Source organism: Protopterus annectens, chromosome 6.part1, assembly GCF_019279795.1.
Source record: "Protopterus annectens isolate FY-2018-M chromosome 6.part1, PAN1.0, whole genome shotgun sequence".
NCBI lineage: Eukaryota > Metazoa > Chordata > Ceratodontiformes > Protopteridae > Protopterus > Protopterus annectens.
In genome coordinates, this window is record NC_056738.1 from 470,069,219 (window position 1) to 470,092,556 (window position 23,338).

The following is a 23,338-nucleotide window of genomic DNA, read 5'->3' on the forward strand; positions in this document are numbered from 1 at the left end:
AGCCAAAAACCCAGGTACGTATACTGGTCGAATGAGTTGAGTTGCCAATCCATTTGAAGTGTGACTGACCACTGCCTGATACCACAGAAGGACCTCTGGCTGTACAAAAATCATGGCTTTGTTTTTTTTTGTTTTGTTTTTTTTTACATTTAGCGGAAGGCATACTGGAAACAAACCTTGCATGAATATGTCTGAGTTGTTTAAATAGTGTTGCTGATGTTGGTGGGTAAAATCAAAGATGTCCAGATAGCCAAGTTCTTAGTGTAAAAAGAAATGAGTGTACAACATGTAGTAATGCCAAAACATATATACACATGCACACACACATGTATATATATTTGTATGTGCTCACAAGTATATAGTATATTTCATGTGGATTTTACTTCTGCCAATCAAGAGTCAACCATCAAAGGCGGCAGGAAACTTGAATGAAACCCAGATAGATGGAAAGAAAAAATAGAAATTCCACACAGACAATGACTAGATGTCAGAAGTGAACAGTGGCCAAGTAGCTTTGAGACAGAAGTCTTAACACTGAGCCACTGTGCTCCAGGCTAACGTATTCCAAGTGATAGAGATTCTGATTCCATGTTTGAAGGAGCATCCCCTTAGACAGCTATCAAGCCAGGATAGTGTTTTTTTTTTTGCGGGGGGGGGGGGGGGTTGTATCAAGTAAGCTTTTGTAGGAGTTTGGGATGCTGGACAGAGTTAGAAGCCTTTGTCAGGTCAGTAAAGATGTGACATGATTAATTTGTGGGAAAATCATCCTAAGGCAGATTCGTTTATGCCTCAGCAGCAAAGGTTCCAGAAACCATGGAATTTTCCAACCTTTCTGTCTGAGCAAAAAATCAAAGGCCATGGACAAGTATAAAAGGAAGATGTATTCATCTCGTTCTGATTTCCCTTGATAATCACATGGCTTTATTCCAAACTTTGGTATGTCCAGCCTTGTAACATTGCAAGGATGTAGCTAGGTAACCATATTAAAATCACCCCCCCCCCCCAAAAAAAAAAAAAAACAGTTCAGTAAACAAAAAAATGTTATTAGTTGTCCACGAAACAAATGACCTCCAGTTTACAAAAGATTAGCACTTTAGTCTTTGTAAAAAAACTTTCCTCATTCTGAGCGCAGGAGAGACCAACTTCTAGTTTATATCCTTGTCTTTTGGGCTCTCTACTGCTCCAAAAATGTTCACAAAATACATGGCTGTGATAACAGTCCTAAGAAGCAAGGGCATCCATGCCTAGCCATAACTGGATGACTGCTTACTGCAAGCTCAGTCTGAGAAATAGCTGTAGAGGAAGCCCCATTTTACCCTCAGCTGCTTACAGAACTTGGTGTTCTCCTCACATCTCCTTGATTCCAGCCCGATACCCAGTATATCCCAGTTCTTTCTCAGAGCCACCCAAACCTTTTGTTACTGAGGGTCTTCTGGTGATCAGAAAATGTGACATTTGTATGAGATTTTTTTTCTATACCAATCACAGAGGAAATCCACAATGTCAGAGGAGTTCCTTAGAATACTGGGATTTATGGCATTCACCATCCTTATGGTGTCCTGTCAGATCCATATGCAGAAAATCCATTAGGATCTGGAGACCAAGTGGGAGTGGCATTCACTCTCCCTGGAGATATAGCTATCTATTCTCACATGTATATAAAAGGAATGATCTTTTGAATCTCCTACATCAGGTTAAACCCTCACAAAAGGGTTTGCATCTAGAACAAAAGAGGTTATTGTGCCCCTCTACTCATCACTCATCAGACCCATCATAGAGTACAACGCCCCATTTGGGATGTACCTTTCAAGACACCTGCAACAGCTGGGAAGACCACAGAAGTACCTCACCAAGAGGATTACCGGCCTCAAACATATGCCCTATGCAGCCCGACTGAAGAAACTCCAGCTGTACTCGGTTGCATACTGCCTACTCAGAGGCGATGTGTGCCTGACATACAAGGCCATGTTTAACCCAGAATTGATGGACATGTTCCACCTAAAAAAAAAAAAACAAATCCCCAAGAGCCACACGCTCTAGGGATCTAAACCTCACCACACCGATAAATAGGATGTGCTGGAGGGATAGATTCCCATCCCAGAGATTTCCCATGCTTTGGAACAGGATTCCAATATACATTAGGCAGAGCCCCTCACTAACACTCTTCAAAAGAAACCTTGACGAGTGGATGGGAAACAGAAAATTTACCCCGGGGATCACTGCAGTGGCTATGCTGGACAGAGGCACAGGGAACTAATGGCTCTGCTGGACCGAGGCACTGGGAACTAATCTAAGGGGCGGCGAAAGCCAACACATTCTGGCTAGGCTTATAGATGCCCTCGGGCAGATAGCCTAGTACTTACCTATGAACCTATGAACCTAAATGTGGGGTGACACTTTTTCAACCTGACACTGTCGGAACCTGATTACAGATGCATCAGTTGGGGTGGTCATACAATAACTCCTTCAGGATCCACAGATGACACTACCCATCTAAGTCAAGGAAATGTTGGTGTAATACTGGTTTTCCAAGCCTTAAAGGTACACTGGAAAGCAGAAGTCTTACTGACCATAGACAATATTGCAGTTATGTAGTATGTACAAAATTATGGGTGTGTATATATTTGTAGCGCTTTGCAAAGTAGTGATTCATGCTTGAGAGTCAAAATCATTATCAGTAGTCTCAGGGTATCATACATACACACAGAATTCAACAGCACAGCAGCTACCATCAGCAGAAAACTGACAGCAGCCACAAGCAGCATCTGAATAGAGCCACCTTCAAAAGGCTAGCAAAACCACACAGGGTACCAGAGACCGACCTGTTTGCTCCAGGCACAGCTCCCAGCTCAGAAAGGTCTGTAAAAGATGCTCATTAAGGAAAACATATGTGCTGGATGTCTTCTGTTCCTCATGGAATGAACCTTTCTGTTATGCACACCCCAACCTCCTTTGCTACCTGAGAAACTTTAAGAGATGATGATAGAACCCCAGCAAAGCAGCACTGTCACTGTTCGTTCTTTACCTGTCAGACCCTTTTGCATCAGACCTGTATTGTTTCCCAGTTAAGATACACATGTTGGCCCTCTTGGCATGTCTGGCTCTTTATCTGCCCCTGGCAAATGATTTGCTGGTAAAAGAGTTCCTTAAGGGATTCCTGAATATCCATTAATGAAAGGGGGCTATTCGTCTAGCTTGTGATTTTACTTGTTTTTCTTTGAAAGAAGATCTGTATGGTGTAGTGGGTTAATGCAGTGGACTGTAGTTGACAGGGGTCCAGGTCTGAAACATGATAGAGGTGTTTATTTCCCCCTTGTCAAGGTCAAACAAACTTTCTAAAGCTGACTACAATCTCCTGAAAGCAGGTATAAGTAGCTTCTCAGACACCGTCCCTTCAGTTGGAACTAGCACTAATGTCCAAGCCTACATCAAAAAAACTATATTAGCACTTATAAAGCTGTACGGACTCAGCAATACCTGACAGGACCAAATCATCTTCCTCAAGGACGGGTAAACCTGTCTGGGGGACAGCAGCAATAAACAAACTCTATAATAAAAGTAAAAGAAAATTGCTGTCCATGACCAAGAAGGAGCAGGTGCCAAGTTAAAAGCAATCTCTCCTTTGTCTGAACAAACAAATAAGGTCACTGGTGAAATCCTCTAAGGCTAACTTTGAGTCCAAATTGGCCACTAAGGACAATCACAAGGCCTTCTTCACATACGTCCGCAGACTGAAAGGTAACACCCAAATCTGCTCTGAACTGGTGGTCATTAACACCATATACACAAACACCGTAGATATAGCCAACCTGCTGGCAGACAGGTTCAATGAAAACTTCACCCCCCTGTCCTCCATCAGTAAATCAGGACATCCCCAGCACCTGCCCCCCTCCCTTCCCCTCATCACCAGGGAGCAGGTGTTTAATGCCCTCTCAAAGGCAAAAAGTACAGTCTGCATGGGACCCGACAACATCCCTGGCTGTATCCTACATGAACTCAGGCATGAGCTGTCAGCTCCATTTGGCACCCAATTCAACCAAAGCCTGAGCACTGGCTGAGCACTGGCTTTGTCCCAGCCAAATGGAAGACAGCAACTGTGATCCCTCTGCACAAAGGTGGAGTGTCCACTGACCCAGGCAGTTATAGGCCCATCAGCCTAACTAGCCTGATCTGCAAGTCCATGGAACACATTATAATGGACCTTATAAACAAGGACATTGGCAGTCTCCAAATGCTTGACCCCACACAATTTGGTTTTGTCAAAGGGAGATCATGCCTGTTAAACTTGGTCAACTTCTTTGAAACAGTCACCAAAGCCATGGACGAGGGAAAGACGGTGCACACCACCTACCTTGACCTAACCAAAGCCTTTGACACTATTCTCCATGCTGGCATAATAGATAAACTCTCCCAGCTAGGCATCAACCCATATATTACCAGATGGGTAGCTAACTGGCTCACTAATAGAACCTACTCAGTCAAAATTGGTAAAGCCATCTCTACTAGTAGACCCATAAAGTACTTCAAGAATCAGTCTTGGGGCCTCTACTGTTTGGGATATACTTTTCTGAAGTGCACGCCAAAACCAGTGGTCTGTGGCTGACCAAGTTTGCTGATGACTGCAAGCTGGGTATTGTCTTAAATTCCTCTAATGATGTGAACATCCTCCAAGATGGCCTCACCCAAACTAATGACTGGTGCCAGAAGCATGTTCTCAAACTGAATGCCAAGAAATGCATCATTATCCCCTTTGGGGAAAATGGAGTCCACCCTGATTATCACATTAATAACAATGTACTAAGCACACAATCAGTTGTGAGGGGCTTAGGCACCCAGGTTGATAGCAATCTGACTTTTGATCACCATGTTGCCTCCATTGTATGGAAGTCTTTCTACATGGCCCACCTCATAAGTAAGGGTATTTCATCCAGGAACAAGGAGGTCATAACATCCTTGTACTCCTCCCTTATCAGACCCATTATGAAGTACATTGTCCACTTCAGCATGTACCTTGCCAAGCACATTCAGCAGCTGGAGAGACCACAGAGATTCTTGACCAGGAAAATCCAGGGTCTCAAACACCTATCTATACAGATAGGATAAAAGCCTTGATGTTTTTCATGTTTCACTATTGCAGTCATTACATTTGGGTAATCTGCTGACAGGTTGCCCTCAGTCGGCCTGATTAACAAAGTCTTGGGTCCTGCGTTGGTTGCTGCCCCTTCTTCCATGATGTCAGGTCGTCAGGGGTATAATACATGCAGCCGATGCCATTACATCAGTCTTTCTTGCTGCGCGGTGCCCGAAGCAGAAGCAGTTCACAAGTGCCGGTCAGCCAACTTCTGAAATTTTCATTTTCGGGTTTCAGAACCGAAGTCTTCAACTAAAAAGCTAAGTACCTCGTTGGGGAAACTTTTTCTTGCTCCTTACTGATGTCAGTAAAAGTTAATAATTGTATTACTTGTGGGAAGCAAATACCTCATAAGGATTTCCATTTGTACTGTATTCCTTGCCTAGGCCCTGACCATGACGTACTTCGTTGCCAGTTTTGTGCTTTATTTAATCAGCACACTATCCATCATCGGTACATTTTTGCTTCTAAATATTTCGGATCACGGTTTAATTATCCAGAAATGATGTCGGTTAGCAATCTGACTACTGGAATACCGAAAAAATGCAAAGAAAAAGACAGAGACAGGCTGTTGAGGTCCAAAACTGCTGACGACACTTCTCCTAAGCCAGTCACCAGTTTGCCTGTACTCAGTGAGGCACTTTTGCAGCCCCTGATACCTGCTACTTCTGATTCACAGGTCTCTACTGAGACCCATTCGGAGTCCGGTATGCCACGAGATGCTTCAGTTATGGAACCCATGGATGTCTCTACCTTGGATGGGTCCGGAGCCGCTGTGCAGGCACCGACTTCTGAAAGTGTATTCAGGCCTACAGATTTGTATATTAAACCGACACTATCTTCAATATTAAGGCCAAATTCTCGATCTATGTCTAAAAAAACCAATGCCAAGGCCACATGTGCAGGCCCCTATGCCTAAAAAACAAATGATCAAAATGGCTGAAGATTTAATTACTCTAATCAGGGGTAGTCAACCCCCCCCCCTCCCCTTCTAGGAGGCCTAGGGCTGAAATTGACTATGAATCTTCTGAACAGGACTCTATTTCTTCTGACTCTTCTAATGAACAGAATTTGTCTGTACCTACTTATGAGGACTCTGATGCAGAGGATTCCATTCCTTCTGCTTCTCCCCCTGAGGATTTTTCTTTTGGGGAAACTTTACATACCTTAAGGAAACATTTCCACTGGGAAAGTCAGGATTTTTCTGAATCTAAAAAGAGGCTTAGGGATTTTCTTCTTCTTCCTCAGCATAGGCCTTTGGCTATACCTCCTGTTCTAGACATTGTTGATGTGTTTTCAGAATCCAGTATGGCCCTTGATTCTCTGCCTCCGGCCCCTTGTAAGCCAGACAGATAATACAGGGTTCCTGACTCCCACAAATTCCTTTTCAGAAATCATGTTTCGGATCCTGAAACCATTTCTCAGGGCCCCAGGGGCATTAAGGCTTCTACTGCTAAAAATCCTACCCCTTCTGTTAGAGATTCCAGGGCGCTGGATAGATGGGGTAAAAAGGTTTATACTTCTGCAACCTTGGCAATCAGGGCTTTAAACTGTCAATTCCATATGCTAAAATATCAGCAGCATATCATGGGACTGCTTAAACAGAAAATTATGTTGATTTCTGACTGTGTGGAAAATAAAGATTTACAGAATTTATTGCATTCAGCTGAACAAGTTGGAAAACATACTTTGCAATGTGGTTTTGATTCTTTGGAGGCCTCTTGCAGGGCTGCTGTAACTGGGTCTGTACTTAGAAGGCATGCTTGGCTCAAAGAGCAATCTCTGCCTGATCATGTTAAAGCAAAATTGTTGGATGCTTCTTTGCACCAGGACTGTCTGTTTGGTAATAAGGCTGAAGAAGTTCTAAAAAATATGGAAGATAAAGCTAAATCTATGTAAACTGTGAAATATTTCTTACAAGTACAACCTCCAAGATTTAGTAGGCACTGGCCTACTAAGAACTGGTCCTTTCCAGTTCCTTCCAGAGCCACTTAAGTCAAACCCATACATTCCAAAGGCACCAGGTTTCAGTCCCAAGGGACTATCAGAACTAAGCAATGGGATGCCTCCTCTTCCAAATCTGGAAATAACAAGACACCTCCCTATGGTAAGCAGTCTCAATGACTTTCCTTTAGAATTACCAAGCACTTACCTTTTAGCAACCCCTTTGGGGGGGGGGGACTGGCACTTCATGCAAAAAACTGGCAACTTATAACCCAGGACAAATGGGTTTTAAATATAGTATCCCAAGGATACAGATTTCATTTCCACACGTTGCCAACTCCAAACTGATGGCCAGACCTGCCCCCAAATCAGTGGGCAGAGGCTCAGACACAAGTACTTTCCCTCTTAAACATGGGGGCTATTCAGCTAATACCAGAAGAGAAAAAGGGACAAGGTTTCTATTCCAGACTTTTCCTGGTACCCAGAAAAGACAAATCATGGCGTCCAGTTCTGGACCTGTCTACTCTAAACACCTTTCTGGACATTCCAAAATTCAAGCTGCTGACTCTTCACCAGTTACTTTCTATGTTAGGCAAAGATTCCTGGTTGGCAACTCTAGATCTAAAAGAGGCTTACCTGCATATCCCAGTCAGGGAATCTTGCAGAAGATACCTCCACTTCAAAGCAGGTTACTTGCATTATCAGTTCTCTGCACTGCCCTTTGGCTTATCTCCTGTGCCCAAGGTCTTTACAAAGTGCCTGGCTCCACTGATTGAATTTTGCAGGCAAAGAAATATTCAAATATATCCATACCTAGACGATTGTCTAATTGAGGCAGAAGACAAGGCCATTCTTCTAAAACATCTAGCGTTTGTAAAAAGGGTTCTAACTTGTCTTGGGTACACCATAAAAGAAAAGAAATCACAACTAGTACCCTCTCAAAAAATTACATTCCTGAGTGCAAGCTTGAATACAACTGCCCAGATGGCTTACCTTACAACAGAAAAGCAAATTCAGTTGGTGATTTACTTCAAACAGGTGGCCACAAAAACCCTATTATCTAGAAGACAAATACTGCAAGCATTGGGGTTCATGGCCTCCTGCATTCTTCTAATTCCATTTGCAAGACTGCATATGAGGAAACTTCAGTGGTACTTAAAAAGTTTATGGAGTCAACATTGTCACTGCCTGGAAATAATGATTCCTATCATACCTTGCCTGCAACTAGAGTTCCTATGGTGGGCAAAAGCCTGCCACCAAAACAAGGGACTGCCATTCACACCACCGCCTGCCGCCCAAACCCTAATTACAAACGCATCAGACTATGCATGGGGGGGGGGGCTCATCTGGCAGGGAAGTGCATTCAGGGCAAATGGAGCCCAAATCAAATGCACCTTAACATCAATCAAAAAGAAATGCTAGCTGTACAGAATGCACTGACAGCCTTCAAGGACTACCTTCATCCAGGGCAACTAATGGTAAAGACGGACAACACCACAGTTATGTGGTACATAAACAAGCAGGGGGGGGTACTCATTCCTACCCCGTCTGCATGCAAGCAATGGTATTGTGGAACACAGCCTTGAGCTATCAAGTACAACTACTACCTCAATTCCTGCCAGGAAAGCAGAATATTTTGGCAGATGAACTAAGCAGAAATCTCATGGACCCACACGAATGGAAATTGGAACCACGGATTTTCAACATGTTGACACGCAAATGGGGGGGCCCAGACATAGATCTCTTTGCCTCACCCCAGAACTACCAGTTGGACAAATTTTGCACAAGAATTCCTCACAAGTAATCCTGGAAAGTGGATGCTCTGTCCTTCAGCTGGGAAAACCTATCAGTCTATGCCTTTCCCCCTCTGCCTTTGCTCTCCAAAGTTCTACTAAAAGTCAAACAGGACAAACCAAAAATGATTTTGCTTGCTCCAGACTGGCCTAGCCAGCACTGGTACCCACTCCTATACAGTCTGTCACAAACTTCTCCATGGCACCTGCCTCTGACACCTTCCTTACTGTCTCAGCAGAACAACCAAATTCTGCACCCTCAGCTCCAAACATTGAATCTTGCAGCTTGGCTAATCACTTAAATTCCCCCTTAGCATCCCTCAGCAAACCTGTGATGGATGTCATTTTGGAGGCGAGAAGACCTAGTACTAGAAAATCTTATGCTGACAAATGGAAAAGATTCTGTGTATGGAATCAATCTCAAGGGATGAGCACATCAGTGCCCAATTTACCTCAGATTTTGCAATACCTAACTGAGATGCTTCACAAGGGCCTATCTTTTTCTTCCATAAAAATCCATGCCTCAGCCATTTCAGCTCACTACAACACAGAATCCCCCTCTTCTCTCATCCTCTACTCAAGCAGTATCTCAGAGGGGCCAAAAACTTAAGGCCACCCAGGAGAGCTCCAACCCCTGCCCGGGATCTTAACTTTGTATTGGAGAAACTCACTCTTCCTCCTTTCGAGCCAGCTGCTACTGCAGACTTAAAATTTCTTTCCTGGAAAACAGCCTTCCTTTTAGCAATCACTTTGGCTAGAATTTCTGAATTACAGGCCCTTATGGCAATGGAGTCTTTCATCATCTTTCATGCGGACAGGGTGCCACTCAGGACCAACCCATCCTTCATGCCCAAGGTGGTATCCAGTGTGGCTCTCAATCAGTCCATTCATTTGCCAACTTTCTTTCCCAATCCACAGAACAAAGGAGAGTGGATTCTGCATTCATTGGATGTACACAGACAACTTAGATTTTACTTGGACAGGACTAAATCTTGAAGAAAATCTGAACAACTGCTGATAGCATTTGCTGCAGGGGCAGAGGGAAAGGCTATTTCAAAACAGACCATTTCCAAATGGACAAGCCATTGTATTAATTTCTGCTATAAGCACCATGGAAAACCTATCCCCCCAGGGATCAGATCCTATTCCACCAGGGCTGCATCTACTTCTACAGCCTTTCTCACAGGTGTCCCTACCAGGGATATTCTAGAAGCTGCTACTTGGAGTTCAGTTCATGCTTTCACAAAGCACTATCATTTACCAATTTTCTCTAAATCCAGAGCTGGCTTTACCACTGCTGTTTTGCAGGGCCTTATAGCCAGTCCTAATGCTGTATAATTCCATCCTCCCAACCTTAGCTTTGGGAGTCTACCCAAATATAATGACTGCAACAGTGAAACACGAAGAACATAGTACAGTTGTGTACATTTACCATAAATGTAGATGTTCGAGTGTATTCACTGTTGCAGTCCTGGTTACTCTCCCTCCAACCCCCTGCTTTTTTTTCTTACTATGCCTCTCCTTTATTTTACTAAACTTTAAAGCCTTTTTGATATATTTGCTTTTGTTTGGAGGTATATATTTTTGTGTTTTAAATTATTTATACATATTTTGCTCCCCATTTGGAGGGCACCTGACATCTGGGGAAAGAAAAACTGATGTAATGGCGTCGGCTGCATGTTTTATACCCCTGACGACCTGACATCATGGAAGAAGGGACAGCAACCGACGCAGGACCCAAGACTTTGTTAATCAGGTCGACTGAGGGAAAGCTGCCAGCAGATTACCCAAATGTAATGACTGCAACAGTGACTACACTCAAACATCTACATTTATGGTAAGTGTACACAACTGTAACTTTCCTCTACTTAGTCTCGTACAGACTGCTCAGAGGTGACCTGTGTCTGGCATACAAGGCCATCTCACACCCAGTGTTGATGGAGTTTCTGCATAGCCAAAAGTCAAACTCCACTCGCACAACTTACATGCACTGCCTTAACCTGGTCTGTGACATTAATAGAACTTGTCAGCGGGATAGATTTCTGTTTCAAAGACTTCCCCATCCATGGAATTGACTCCCTCTCCATGTCAAGTTGAGTACCTCTCTAGCCCTCTTTAAAAGGAACCTGGAGAACTGGATGGGAACCAGAAAATACACCTCTGGGATCCCACGTGTGTCCCTGCTGGACAGGGGGAAACAGCTGCTGACTTTGTGGGAACATGGACAAAATTCTTGGCTAAGTTTATAATAGCCTCTGGGCCAATAGCCTACCATCATCCTATGAATCTATGAAAATTGACCTTGGAGCCATTTGATCCAGCAGCTTCTTCTCCTCTCAAGTGCTTATCCTAGATGTCAGCTCATTTTTGTGGCCAATACCTCAGCTAGGAGAATCTCTGAATTGTAAGTATTTATGTATAAGGATGCATTCTCAGTGTTCTATAGCTACAGGTTTGGCCTTAAAACTAATCCTTTTTAAGGCTAAATATGGTTTCAGAGATTTCCCTCAACCAAACCATTCAACTGGTCTTCTTTTTCAAGCCAGAAAATAGAACATAGAGGCATTTGCCCTTCTGTCACATCCACATACACCTCAGGTGGTATAGTGCCAGAACCAGAGACTTTAAATAGTCAAGAGTGGTTGCTTGTGTCCTTTGTCCCAGTTAAACAGATGTGGTGAGTCTTCAGGCAAATTTCAACCATTGAGCAAAGTGCATTTTGTTTTGTTATGAAGAGTGTGGGAAAACTTTGCAGGGGCATATTAGAGCATGTTCTGCCAGAGCAGCTGCTAAATCAGCAGCCTTTTTCAAAATTGTTCTTGCTCAGAACATTTACAAAGTAGGTCATCCAGGCATACTTTTTTCAGATACTATAAGAAAGCTATACAATCTCAGAAGACAGCAGATTTTGGCAAGGGCTACTCTGAGCAGCCAAACCCCTCGAGACAGAGAAGGGAGCCAGTTCCATTCTAGATACTAGTTAATATTTTGTCTTCTAACACTGCTTTGGTAATTTTCCTGTATGTATTGAAAACAGTTGCTGCAGTGATCACTGCAAAGAATGCAATGCTCCTGTGCGAGTGTACTCACGATAACGGTGTTTTTTCATGAATGATGATGGGTTTGCCCTACTAGCTCCTACTGACCTTCACTTTTTTTAGTCTTCATGATTTCCCTGAGGAATCAAGTGGCTCTGATAGAGGGATAGAAGGCAGTTATTACCACCCACCATCACCTGTTTGGTAAAACATAACCTGAACTGTACAGAGACTGTAGCTGGGGCTCTCGTTTAGCAATTATTGTTCCTGTAATCTTCAAATACATGATAACTTTCCATGTAGGAAAGAGACCACAGTTCGTCAAATGGTTTCTTTCAAGAACTTCAAAGAAATGTTAAAAGTCTGTGCATCTCCACCAGGCTAATGACTCTCCTGTGTATCTCAACATTATTAAATTAACTCCTTCTCTGTAATTCACTCTTTCACAAGTTATTTTAACTTTTAAAGTTGATCTTTCAACTACTTGCTATACCAATCAGCTCTTTGTTTCTTACTCATTCATGTTGCTAGAATAATTTCGATATCTCAACCTCCCAAATGTTTCTTTAAACATTGCTTTACTACCTTCTGTTCCTTTCTATTGCTAGTCACTCTCCTATATCTCAGTCTGTTTTTACTTTTAAATGTAGTATATTGTCATTGTAATGACTGCTATTGCAATTATTTAACTTTTTCTCTATTATGTTACAGCTTTTCTCCTTGGGCCTCCACTGAAAAAGGGTCTTGCATGGCCCAGTCAAACTTTCAGAGCTAACAAACAAAAATCAATCACTCCATAAATCTGTCTATTTATCTATCCATTTATTTGTTAAGAATAATTAACTTCTTCCCTTCTAGGCATTTTACATAAAAATATACAACATGTCAAATGTGGAGAAAATATTAAATGGAAATCGTAAATGTTTAAAAGCAATTGAGGTGCTCATGCTATGTCTAGGAGGATTCTTCCTTAGAGGTGAAAATTCAGGGATCTTCTAATGGAGTACTCAGAATCACATGACCAAATCAGGGAAGGTAGCTGGTTCCACAAGACCAGGGCAAGATATTGAGAATATATCCTGTTAGAGGTCTCCAGTCTGCTCATAGAACAATCACCAACACCTCACTAGATGAACTGGGATGGCCATTGGATACAGGGTCTCAGCAGTTCGTTAAGAAAAGCAAGACCAAAGTTGTGAAGGGCATAGTAGGTGAGGTTCAAGATTTTAAAGACACGTATCCACAGTTTGAAACCAGTGTAGATCCCGCAAAACTAGAGTAATATGACTAAAAATGCTGATCAGATATCTAGCAGCAGAACCACGCACCTGCTGCAACCAGGCAACATCACTTTCCGTAAGCCAAGGATAGAGGGTATTACAGTTGTCCAGAAATGTGATAAACAATGCCTGAACGACCACTGCAAACCCTGAAAATGGAATACGATGCTTGATCTGAATGACGTTCTCCAGGTGGAAGTAAGATGTCTTTTCTTTTTCACACACCTTTATTGAATTATCACTTGTGACATAGGCAAATTTATATTCATATTAAAGTAATCAAACTGTATTAACATAACAAACATTATACTTCACATATATTACTACATATCATATAACCTAAGCAGCATTAGATAAATTATTAAATTCTTGCCTTTTTTTAAACAAGAAACATCTTTATGAATCATCACTTACTACATAGACAACCATGCATTTGTGTAAATGAAAACAAACCACACTGACACAACCCTAGTCACAAGCATTTTCCATCACACACCATACTGGCACACTCCCAGTTGCAAACATTATACATCACTTGTAAGCTACCCAGTCTTTCTCACTCAAACATTACATAGCTCATTTAAGTCCTGCTGCCTTTTAAACTTCATTCCTCCCTTGTATGTATTGTTCCCAAAATGCAGATAGAAGTAAGATGTCTTGACAACAACTAGCACATACTTCTTTGGAGTCAGTTTGTCATCAAGAATCACAAACAATCACAGACACACAATACAAATTTCAGTTTTGTGCCCCTGTAAGTTATTATGAGTACAAGAAAGGTAGGAAGCTCTGGTAGCTAAAACATAGTCTTCCAGTTTATCTTCAAATCCTGGAATGACTCATTCAATATTAGGAGATAAAGACTCAGAAAAGCCAAGCTTGAAATAGATCTGGTTGTAATATGCTTAGGAGCAGGTTAAACCAGTGAGTCCTTGGTTTCAAGGCCAAACTGGAATATCAGGTCCAGTGCGAGTTCATATTTTCATAGGTATATACTTGGCTAATGACCACTAGAGCCCTTAAAGCCTAGCCATGCAACCCAAATGTGACCCAAAAAATTAATTTATATTTGATTTTCAGGGGGTGATTTACTGACTGCCTCTGTCCATCAGAAACATAGGAGTCAGACCAGGGGTGAATTTTAATTACTCATCCATTGGTCAAAGTTGTGCTTCAGTAGTGATAGGGTGGAATTATGCTTCACGTGGATGGGGAGAGTGTTCCAGAGAATGGGAATTCTCTGAGAAACATATCTGTCTCTCCAACATGTCCTGTTTAGGTTGCAAGCAAAATTTAGGTCTTTTAATTTAATAGTTCTGATGCTGTTTATTTTGCAGATTTGCAACAGATTCATCAAAACAGGGACCAGAGATGCCCTATATGCCAAGCAAAGATCACCTCTCAGAAGTCTGTATGATGCCGAGTAAAGAGACAGTGCTTTCAGGCAATCAGCTTAGGACATTGTATTTACTCCATGCATTCTTTTTGCAAGGAAGCTTTGGACATTCCACTTGCTGTATGTGGCTGGTCTGGTACATACTGAAGGTGGCATTGTAGTCTATGATGGGCCTGATGAGGGAGAAGTACAGTGGCATGATGACCTCTCTGGACCAAGATGCCATGCTGTTGATTTTACATTGAGCAATGTAGAAGGATTTTCTTACATCCTTGGACACATGTTGGTCAAAGGCTACATTACTGTCTGCATGAGTTCCTAGATCCCTGACCAGTGAATCAACATTTAAGGGTGCTTTATTGAAGACATAGTTACCCAGAGTGATAGACTTCCTGAAATGTACTATGTCTTTTTTGGTATTGAGTTTTAAGCCATGGCTTTGGCACCAAGCATTTGTCTATATTAGACTTCCTGAAGGGTGTTCTTTTCTTGGGGAGATTCAGGTGACTTCTGCCAGTTTGCAACCATCTGCAAACTTGGTTAGCCAAAGGCCTTTGACATTAGTTTTGGCATCTGAGAAGTAGATACCAAAGAAGAGTAGGCCTAGCACAGGGCCTTGGGGTACTGCACTGGTGACCAGGCTCTTTGTGGAGATGGCCTCACTGATTCTAACCTCCTGGGTCTTGTCAGTGAGACAGTTACCTATCCAGCATATTATAAATGAGTTTATACTGAGTTCTGTAAGTTTGTTGACAGTGACTGAGTGGGGTATTTTATCAGATACCTTAGCCATATCTAGGTAGGCAGTATGCACAGTTTTCCCTTCATCCATTACTTTTGTAACTTTTTCAGAGAAGTCGTCTAGATTCAGTAAGCATGACCTTCCTTTGACAAAGCCAGATTAGAATGGATCCAGTGTCTAGAGTTCTCCTATGTCCTTGTTGATAATTTCCATGATAATTCTTTCCATGGCTTGTCAAGTAAGAGTCAGACTAATGGGTTTGTAGTTTCCTGGATCTGTTGAAGGTCTTCCCATATGAAGGTGGTTGACCAGTGCAGTCCTTCGTTCACATGGCACAAAGCCTGTTTTAAGACTGCAGTTCAGTAATGACTCCCAAGGTCCTGGTAAGTCATATTTTCGACTATTGAGGACACACCCTGGGATGCTATAGCAGCCCAATGAGGATGAGTATCAAATCTGAAGATGAAAACGTTAGCCGGCTGAAGGAAGTTGAAGTTATCGAAAAGGCTAAGTTGTACTGTGGCACGTTTGTTGGTCTTGTCATCAAACCAAACATTGAAGTCACCCAGGATCAGCCACCTTGGAAACCTATAAATCAGGCCAAGGAGGAAATTACAGAACTTTTGCAGAAAGGCACTTAGGTGATCTGCTATGTGGTACACCAAGTGAACTCAGAAATTCACTCCTGCTCCAAAAATATATTCAGAGAAGTTGGATAAACCAGCCTCTACCTGGGCCTCTTCCAAGGCAGAAGAAAAACAAGCTGCCACCCCACCTCCAGATGCTTTATTTCTTTCTTGTCTAAGACACTGAGCAACCTGGAAACCTAAAAGGATAGAAACCTGAAGGTGCTATCTTGGCATAACTGTTCCTGCAGTACAGCAAACCCTAGGCAGTATATTTCACATTGTTTGCCCCTTTCGGAGAATGAATAAGTTAAGAGCAGTTGTCATGTTCCTGTAGACATCCAGAGTTTGGTACTGGCAGGGGGGGGTACCAAAAATACAAATGGTGGTAGACAGTGACAGGTGCTAGTGATGAAATTCAAATCGAGCACTCTTGGCATTTTGTGTGCCAGATAATTTGGAGTTTTACATGGCAGATAATTTGAGAAGACAATGTTGATAAATGCTTTGATTTTGCTCCCATGTATAATGGAATAATTAAGAAAAATGTGGTTCAGGCCATATAAAGGAAAAGCAGGAAAATTGTGGATTGGCCTGCAGTCTGCAACCATAAATTTGATACAGGTTGGTTGGACCAAGCAAGTTAGGCTTTTCTGGAGTATTTTTATTCCAAAACTGTTATTTAAATGGCACATTTGTATTTTACACATTTCTATTATTATGCATGCTTGACCTAGAACTCATAGTATTTGTTTTTGTGTTTATAGTACTTTTCACTGCTTTGGTAATGTAATGAATGTAATACTGTTTTGTCCTATTTTACTTGCATCAGTTCTTTAAGGTATTGCTTTTTGATATACTGTTTAAATCCCTTTTTTCCGTGGTCTCCCCTAACAATGTATTACTAAAAACTGGGACCACCAAGTACTGCAGGTAAATAAAATAGTTTCATAGAAAGAACCTTGAATACTAACAGATGAGTAATATAAATTTGCGGCTAATTTAAGCACATTCTTGTTTTTTTTTATACCTTCAGCCCTCTGGTGACTATGGAAGTGGATATGAAGAGAGAGGAGAGGTGATAAAAGAGGTAAGATATATTTATTATTGTACATACTGTCAGTTTGATCTGCCGTGGTTAGACTACTTAAGAAAATATGTACATTGTGTGCAGTGACATCTTTTTCCTTTCATCAGTAATGCTCTGATGGAATGTGTGTGATTGTGTGTGGAGGGGGCATACACGCTTGGGTTTTGGGAAACATGTGAGGTAGTTTATTTCCTGGACTAAAATTAAACTTTGCTTCACTTCGAAGAAAAATAAGAGTCAGACCGCTTTTAATTCAACATTTTAGCTTTATCATAAACATTTAATCTTTAGACCCCTTGAAAGTATATACCCTCCTACATTAACAGCATAAGGTTCCTACAGAAGATTTTCGTCTGTTTACTTGCCCTGCATATGTTGTAGGAGTTTTGACAATTCCTGTCTGAGAGTGAGGCATATAGGAGTACGTAATTCTAAACTGTGCCTTCATCCTGCACAGACCATACAAGGTGTTCATGGGAAGTTTCAAAATTAAAGCATTGGTTAATACAGAGTTGAGAACCAAGACTTACTTTTTCCCTGTTTTTTTAATTATGAAGTCTTAACACATTGAAATAAAAAAAAAAAAATACCAGGCCAGCATTTGTTTATTTGGTAAGTGCGCTAAGGCATAGTTCAGTTTTCCCTCTGTCTCTCTCGTTATTGTGTAAATAACAAGTTGTGCATTTAGTTGGAGAAAAGGATCTTGCTTGTTTTGTATTAGTGTAACTTGCCTGCCACAGTCATTTGTAGTGACTCTGAAGTTATTTGCTTGTATAAGCTACTGCACTTTATTTTAGAACATCCTTTTATTTTGTGTACCATCTTTAAACGGGTGGCTGGGTACTGAAGCAGTGACTGCCAGCTATGGCAACATAGTCATAAGCTTACAAGTAGGATGATTGAATGAATGAACTTGGGAAGATGAGTGCCCTAGTGATGAAAGAACTTGTCTTCTAGAAGCGAACCAAGGAGTATCTATGCATATATAAGGAAACTTGCAGAAGTTCTGGTAGAAATGGGCTGGAGAGAGTATGAGGTTGCCATTGAGGATGGGAAATTTTTGAACTTTTAAGCTTGCTTCACTGAATTTATCAGTAATGTTAAAAATATAATCTATTCTTCAAAGAAATCACTGCCTAATTATGCAACTATGGTAATTCCTAATGCATTCACATTACTACATAATTCACAGTTACTGCTTTGTCAGTTACGTGGCAAGATACAAGTTTTTCTTTATGCATGGCAATCAATCCAAAAACCTAATCAAACAATTATACAATAGCATTCTTCCTTTGGGGTTTACCCTTCCTACATCCTCTCTTAAATAAACTAACATGGAAAAAAAAAAAATATATATATATATATATATATGGTTCCCTATCAGAAGCCTGAAACACTATAAGCCTGAAAATCAAAATCCTGAAAACTATAGACTGAAAGTTCAAAATCCTGAAAGACCAAAATCCTGAAACTCAAAATCCTGAAAACACAAATAATGCTAGTATGTCACTATAAAGACACTAATATCTACCAACTGACCCTGACCCTAACCCTAACCCTAAGGTCCGTCACTATCGCACACTCACCTGACCCGCACCCTAACCCTAACTCACTTAAACCGCCCCTAACCCCAATATTTGTCACTATTGCATACATGCCTAACCTGCGCCCTAACCCTAACTCACTTAAACCACCCCTAACCCTAACATAAAACCAACCAAGACACTTACCTGAACCCAACGCATGACCCAACACCACAGGGCTAACAATAGCAAAGCCACAATGACGTCAGTATGTCCATTTTGTGTTTTCAGGATTTTGAGTTTCAGGATTTTGGTCTTTCAGGATTTTGAACTTTCAGTCTATAGTTTTCAGGATTTTGATTTTCAGGCTTATAGTGTTTCAAGCTTCTGATAGGGAACCATATATATATATATATATATATATATATATATATATATATATATATATATAATCATTCATCTGCTCTTACTGTAACTGTCTTAGTTGCTCTTCTGCATGCTGTTATCTGTTCAGTCGCTCTTACTCTGCACTTATTACTGCTTGTTAGTAGCTTTCTAATTTACTGCCTCCTGCACTTGTTTTTTAGTCATTTGTTAATTTAATTGCATTTATTTGAACTGTATTTGCCGTATTGTTGCTACACGCTCGGGTGTGCTGGCCTGCACTACAATTTGAATTGTATTTACTGCGGTTTTAGCTACTTTTCTGTAACAAAAAAAAAATTCTAAGCTTGTTTCCTGCCTTTCCTGTAACTAGTCAAGTCCAGATACAAACTTGCTGTATCCAGGACTGTTGGTTAGCTTCTGAGCCCCCCAAGCCTTTCTGTGTTGGAGGGAAGCCTTCTAGCTTATCAGTGGGAGTGGTAAGCACTAGGTAGCCTATCTACCATGGGAAGAGTGGGTTTTGGCCCTGAAATTGTAGTTCATTGGCCATTTGGGCAGTTTTTCCATCTCTTTCTATTTTCTGGTTAAAAGCCCGTTCTGCGTTTAGTCTCTGCCTTTCCTATAACTAGTGTAGTCCGGGTACAGATTTGCTGTATCCAGGACTATTAATAAGCTTCTGAGCCCCCCCAAGCCCTTCTGTGTTGGAGAGAAGCCTTCTAGCTTATCAGTGGTAGTGGTAAGCACTAGGAAACCTATCTACCACAGGAAGAGTGGTTTCTGGCCCAGAAATTATAGTTTATTGTCCGTTTGGGGAGCTTTTCCATCTCTTTCAACCTTCTGATTTAAAAGCCTGTGTTTGTGCTTGTTTCCTGCCTTTCCTGTTACTAGTCTAGTCCAGGTACAGATTTGCTGTATCCAGGACTCTTTGTAAGCTTCTGAGCCCCCCAAGCCTTTCTGTTTTGGAAGGAAACCTTCTAGCTTATCAGTGGGAGTGGTAAGCATCAGGTAGCCTATCTACCTCAAGAGGAGTGGTCCCTGGCCCAGAAATTGTAGCTATTGGCTGTTTGAGCAGTTTTTTTCATCTCTTTCAACTTTCTGGTTTGAAAGCCGCACTTGTGCCTGTTTCCCGCCTTTCCTATAACTGGCCTAGTCTGGTTACAGAGTTGCTGTTTCCAGCATTGTTAGTAAGCTTCTGAGCCCCCAAGCCTTTCTGTGTTAGAGGAATGCCTTCTAGCTTATCAGTGGGAGTGGTAAGCACTAGGTAGCCTATCCTCCACGGTAAGAGTGAGTTTTGGCCCAGAAATTGTAGTTTATTTGGCCGTTTGGGCAGTTTTCCATCTCTTTCAACTTGCTGGCTTAAAAGCCTACATTTGTACTTGTTCTCCACCTTTCCTGTAACTAGTCTACAGAATACAAAATACAGATTTGCTGTATTCCACAACTCTTTGTATAAGCTTCTGAGCCCCCCAAGCCTTTCTGGGTTGGAGGGAAGCCTTCTAGCTTATCAGTGGGAGTAGTAATCATTAGATAGCCTATCTACTACAAGAGAAGTGGTTCCTGGCCCAGAAATTGTAGCTATTGGCCGTTTGGGCAGTTTTTTTTCCATCTTTTTCAATGTTCTGGTTTAAAAGCCGCACTTGCGCTTGTTTTCCACCTTTCCTGTAACTAGCCTAGTCCAGATACAGAGTTGCTGTATCCAGGACTGTTGGTAAGCTTCTGAGCCCCGCAAGCCTTTCTGTGTTGGAGGAAAGCATTCTAGCTTATCAGTGGGAGTGGTAAGCACTACGTAACCTGTCTACCATGAGAGGAGAGGTTCTTGGCCTTGACTTGTAGTTTATTGACCATTTGGACAATTTGTCCATCTCTTTCAACTTTCTGGTTTAAAAGATCACATCTGCGCTTGTTTCCCATCTTTCCTGTAACTAACCTACTGGGTAGCACTAGAAAGTCTTAAACTGATACAAGCCTTCTAGCTTAGGAGAGAGACTTTGGAGTGATTAAGTATCAGTTTTCTGCACTTTCTTGCTGTACTTAACTGTTTTCCGCCTAAAACGCTTATTGTGATTTAAAAGCTTGTTTTTTTTCACATGTTGTACTTATTTGACTGCCTGCACTTTTAAAAAGTTGTTTTTTGTTTAAATAATTTGTTTAAATGTTATAGGCTACACACTAAAGTGCAATAGCCTTTTCTGATCATTTGTAGTCGTTTAAAGCTGTTTTAAGTGTATTTTTTACGTTTTTTGCCTTGTCTTTTCAAAACAAAAAAAAAAACAAAAAAAAAAAACCCCAAAAAATCCTTGTTTCCCCCTTTTCTAAGCTAGTGTAGTCCAGGTTTCAGGCTAGTGCTGAATTCAGGGCTGTGATACTAGTTGCTCATACCTTACTTGGATGGAAGGAAGTTTCTCTGTTCACCTGTGAGAGAGGGGAGCTTTGAGCAACCTATCTGTCCCTGGAGGAGTGGTTCCAGCCCAGAAATTAGTAGTTTATTGGCCATTTTGGGCTAATTTCTATCTCTTTCATTTCCCTACTATAAAAACTGAGTTAGCACTGTTTTGCGCACCGGGCAGTGCCAGTTAGCTACGGTTAAATTATTCCCGGCTCCACTAAGTCTCTGCTTCAGTTTTTCCCTTGAAACTAGTCTAACTCTCAACCTAAGCATCTTACAGCCCAGCACTTGCTCAGACCTAATAGCAAGCACTAATATACCCTGACACTGATTACCCAGTAGGGCAAGGCTCTTTTTTCACCCCTCACCAACCAAGCAGCTCACCCTACTATTCATGACCAAAGGGCAACTTCAAGTGCACTCTCCAGTCCAGCTGGTGAATCTGGGTATCCTGACGCAATGTTACAACTGCCTCATGTACACAGACAACCCTCTCCTCCTACCACAAAACACTAACATATGCGAGAGATGCAATTATACAGCCAAACTGGAAGCTAAGCTCTCTCCACCCAAGACTGGAACAGACAGTCAAGAGTAGAAGGTTAATATTTGCACCACAACTCCAGCCACACACAGACCTACTAAAACAGCACTGGCAAAAAATACACATAAATACACAAAATCATACCCGGAGGCTCTAAGTAAAAACCTACAAAAGCATCAGAGACCTCCAAAGCAGACACCCAAACAACCTGCACTTCCCGTCACAAACCAGACAACACATAAAACACAAAATCAGTGTGCCGTACAATCACAGCCCTTAAGGCAAAATAACATACTTAACACACTAGTAATAGGTGACATTATAGTCAGGCACACTGACGTCCCACTCACTAGGCTGGACAAGCAGAAGGTTACTGTTAGCTGCCTGTCAGGAGCCAGAATCTGCCACATAACACAAGCACTCAGGTCACTCCAGAACACGTACAAATATGACTCTGTCATTGTTCATGTTGGTGTGAATGACCTGAGATGTACCTCCCTGGACTACATGAAAAGAGACATGGAAGAGCTCTCTGATCATGTAGCCCAGGCTGGTATGATCCTGACCCTGAGTAGCATCCTGCCCTCACCAAGAATGATACCTCAGTATAAAGAAAATATGATCAGTTTCAACAACTGGCTAAGCTTCTGGTGTCATTCAAAGGGGATCCAGTGTCTGTCAGCCTGGGATGACATGCTCGACAAGCCACATTGCTTTGCAAGAAACGGCTTGCACCTGTCACCCTAGGCTTTTGAATACTGGCCAAGGCTCTTGCTGCCCCCATAGTGCCTTTTTTAGGCAAGGCTCAAAAGTCAAACCCACTTCCATAAACAGCACAATTAACAAAAAACTGAGGGTTATGCTACTCAACGCCAGGAGTTTAAGTCTCAAAATACACATGCTCGAAGCACTCCTCAGTATGGAGAACGATGACATATGTGCAGTAACTGAAACCTGGTTCAAGGTTCCAGAGAGCACCCCAACACTACCAGGCTGCAACTCATACCACACGTTACGGGTACAGAACATGGACCAAAACACAAAAGAGGGGGGTGTATCCATATTCATCAAGGATACCTACACCTTCAGGTTAGTGGTGAAACATGATACCTCTGTGAGTATCCATGTGCAACTAACATCGGGCAAATCTGCAATGCAAATTGTGGCCTGCTACAGATCACCCTCCATGACCCAGGACCACCACTCCACCTTTCTGGAGACACTGGAAAACATGAAGGTCCTACCAAACACCCTGATATTGGGCGATTTCAATTACACTACCATTCACTGGGAAAACAACTCGAGTACAAATTCCCAGGCCCAGCACTTCCTGGAATTCATCAACTCAAATGCCCTGGATCAGCTGGTAAACTCCCCTACCAGAGGTGAAAACATATTGGACCTAGTCATTACCAACATGGGCAACAGGTGTTCCACACCGGAGGTCAACCCATCACTGGT

The 23,338-nt window shown here is 41.9% G+C and overlaps 1 protein-coding gene across 4 annotated transcripts in view; it reads left to right on the forward strand.

The window, feature by feature from the left end:
* The window catches only part of COL18A1 (collagen type XVIII alpha 1 chain), a 1,701,455-nt gene that overhangs the window by 1,037,779 nt on the left and 640,338 nt on the right, over nt 1–23,338 (forward strand). For all 4 annotated transcript variants that reach the window (XM_044075903.1, XM_044075900.1, XM_044075901.1 and 1 more), the window contains one exon: nt 16,987–17,040. In XM_044075903.1, the coding sequence (XP_043931838.1) occupies nt 16,987–17,040 (54 nt within the window). The remainder of the gene's footprint in view (nt 1–16,986; nt 17,041–23,338) is intronic.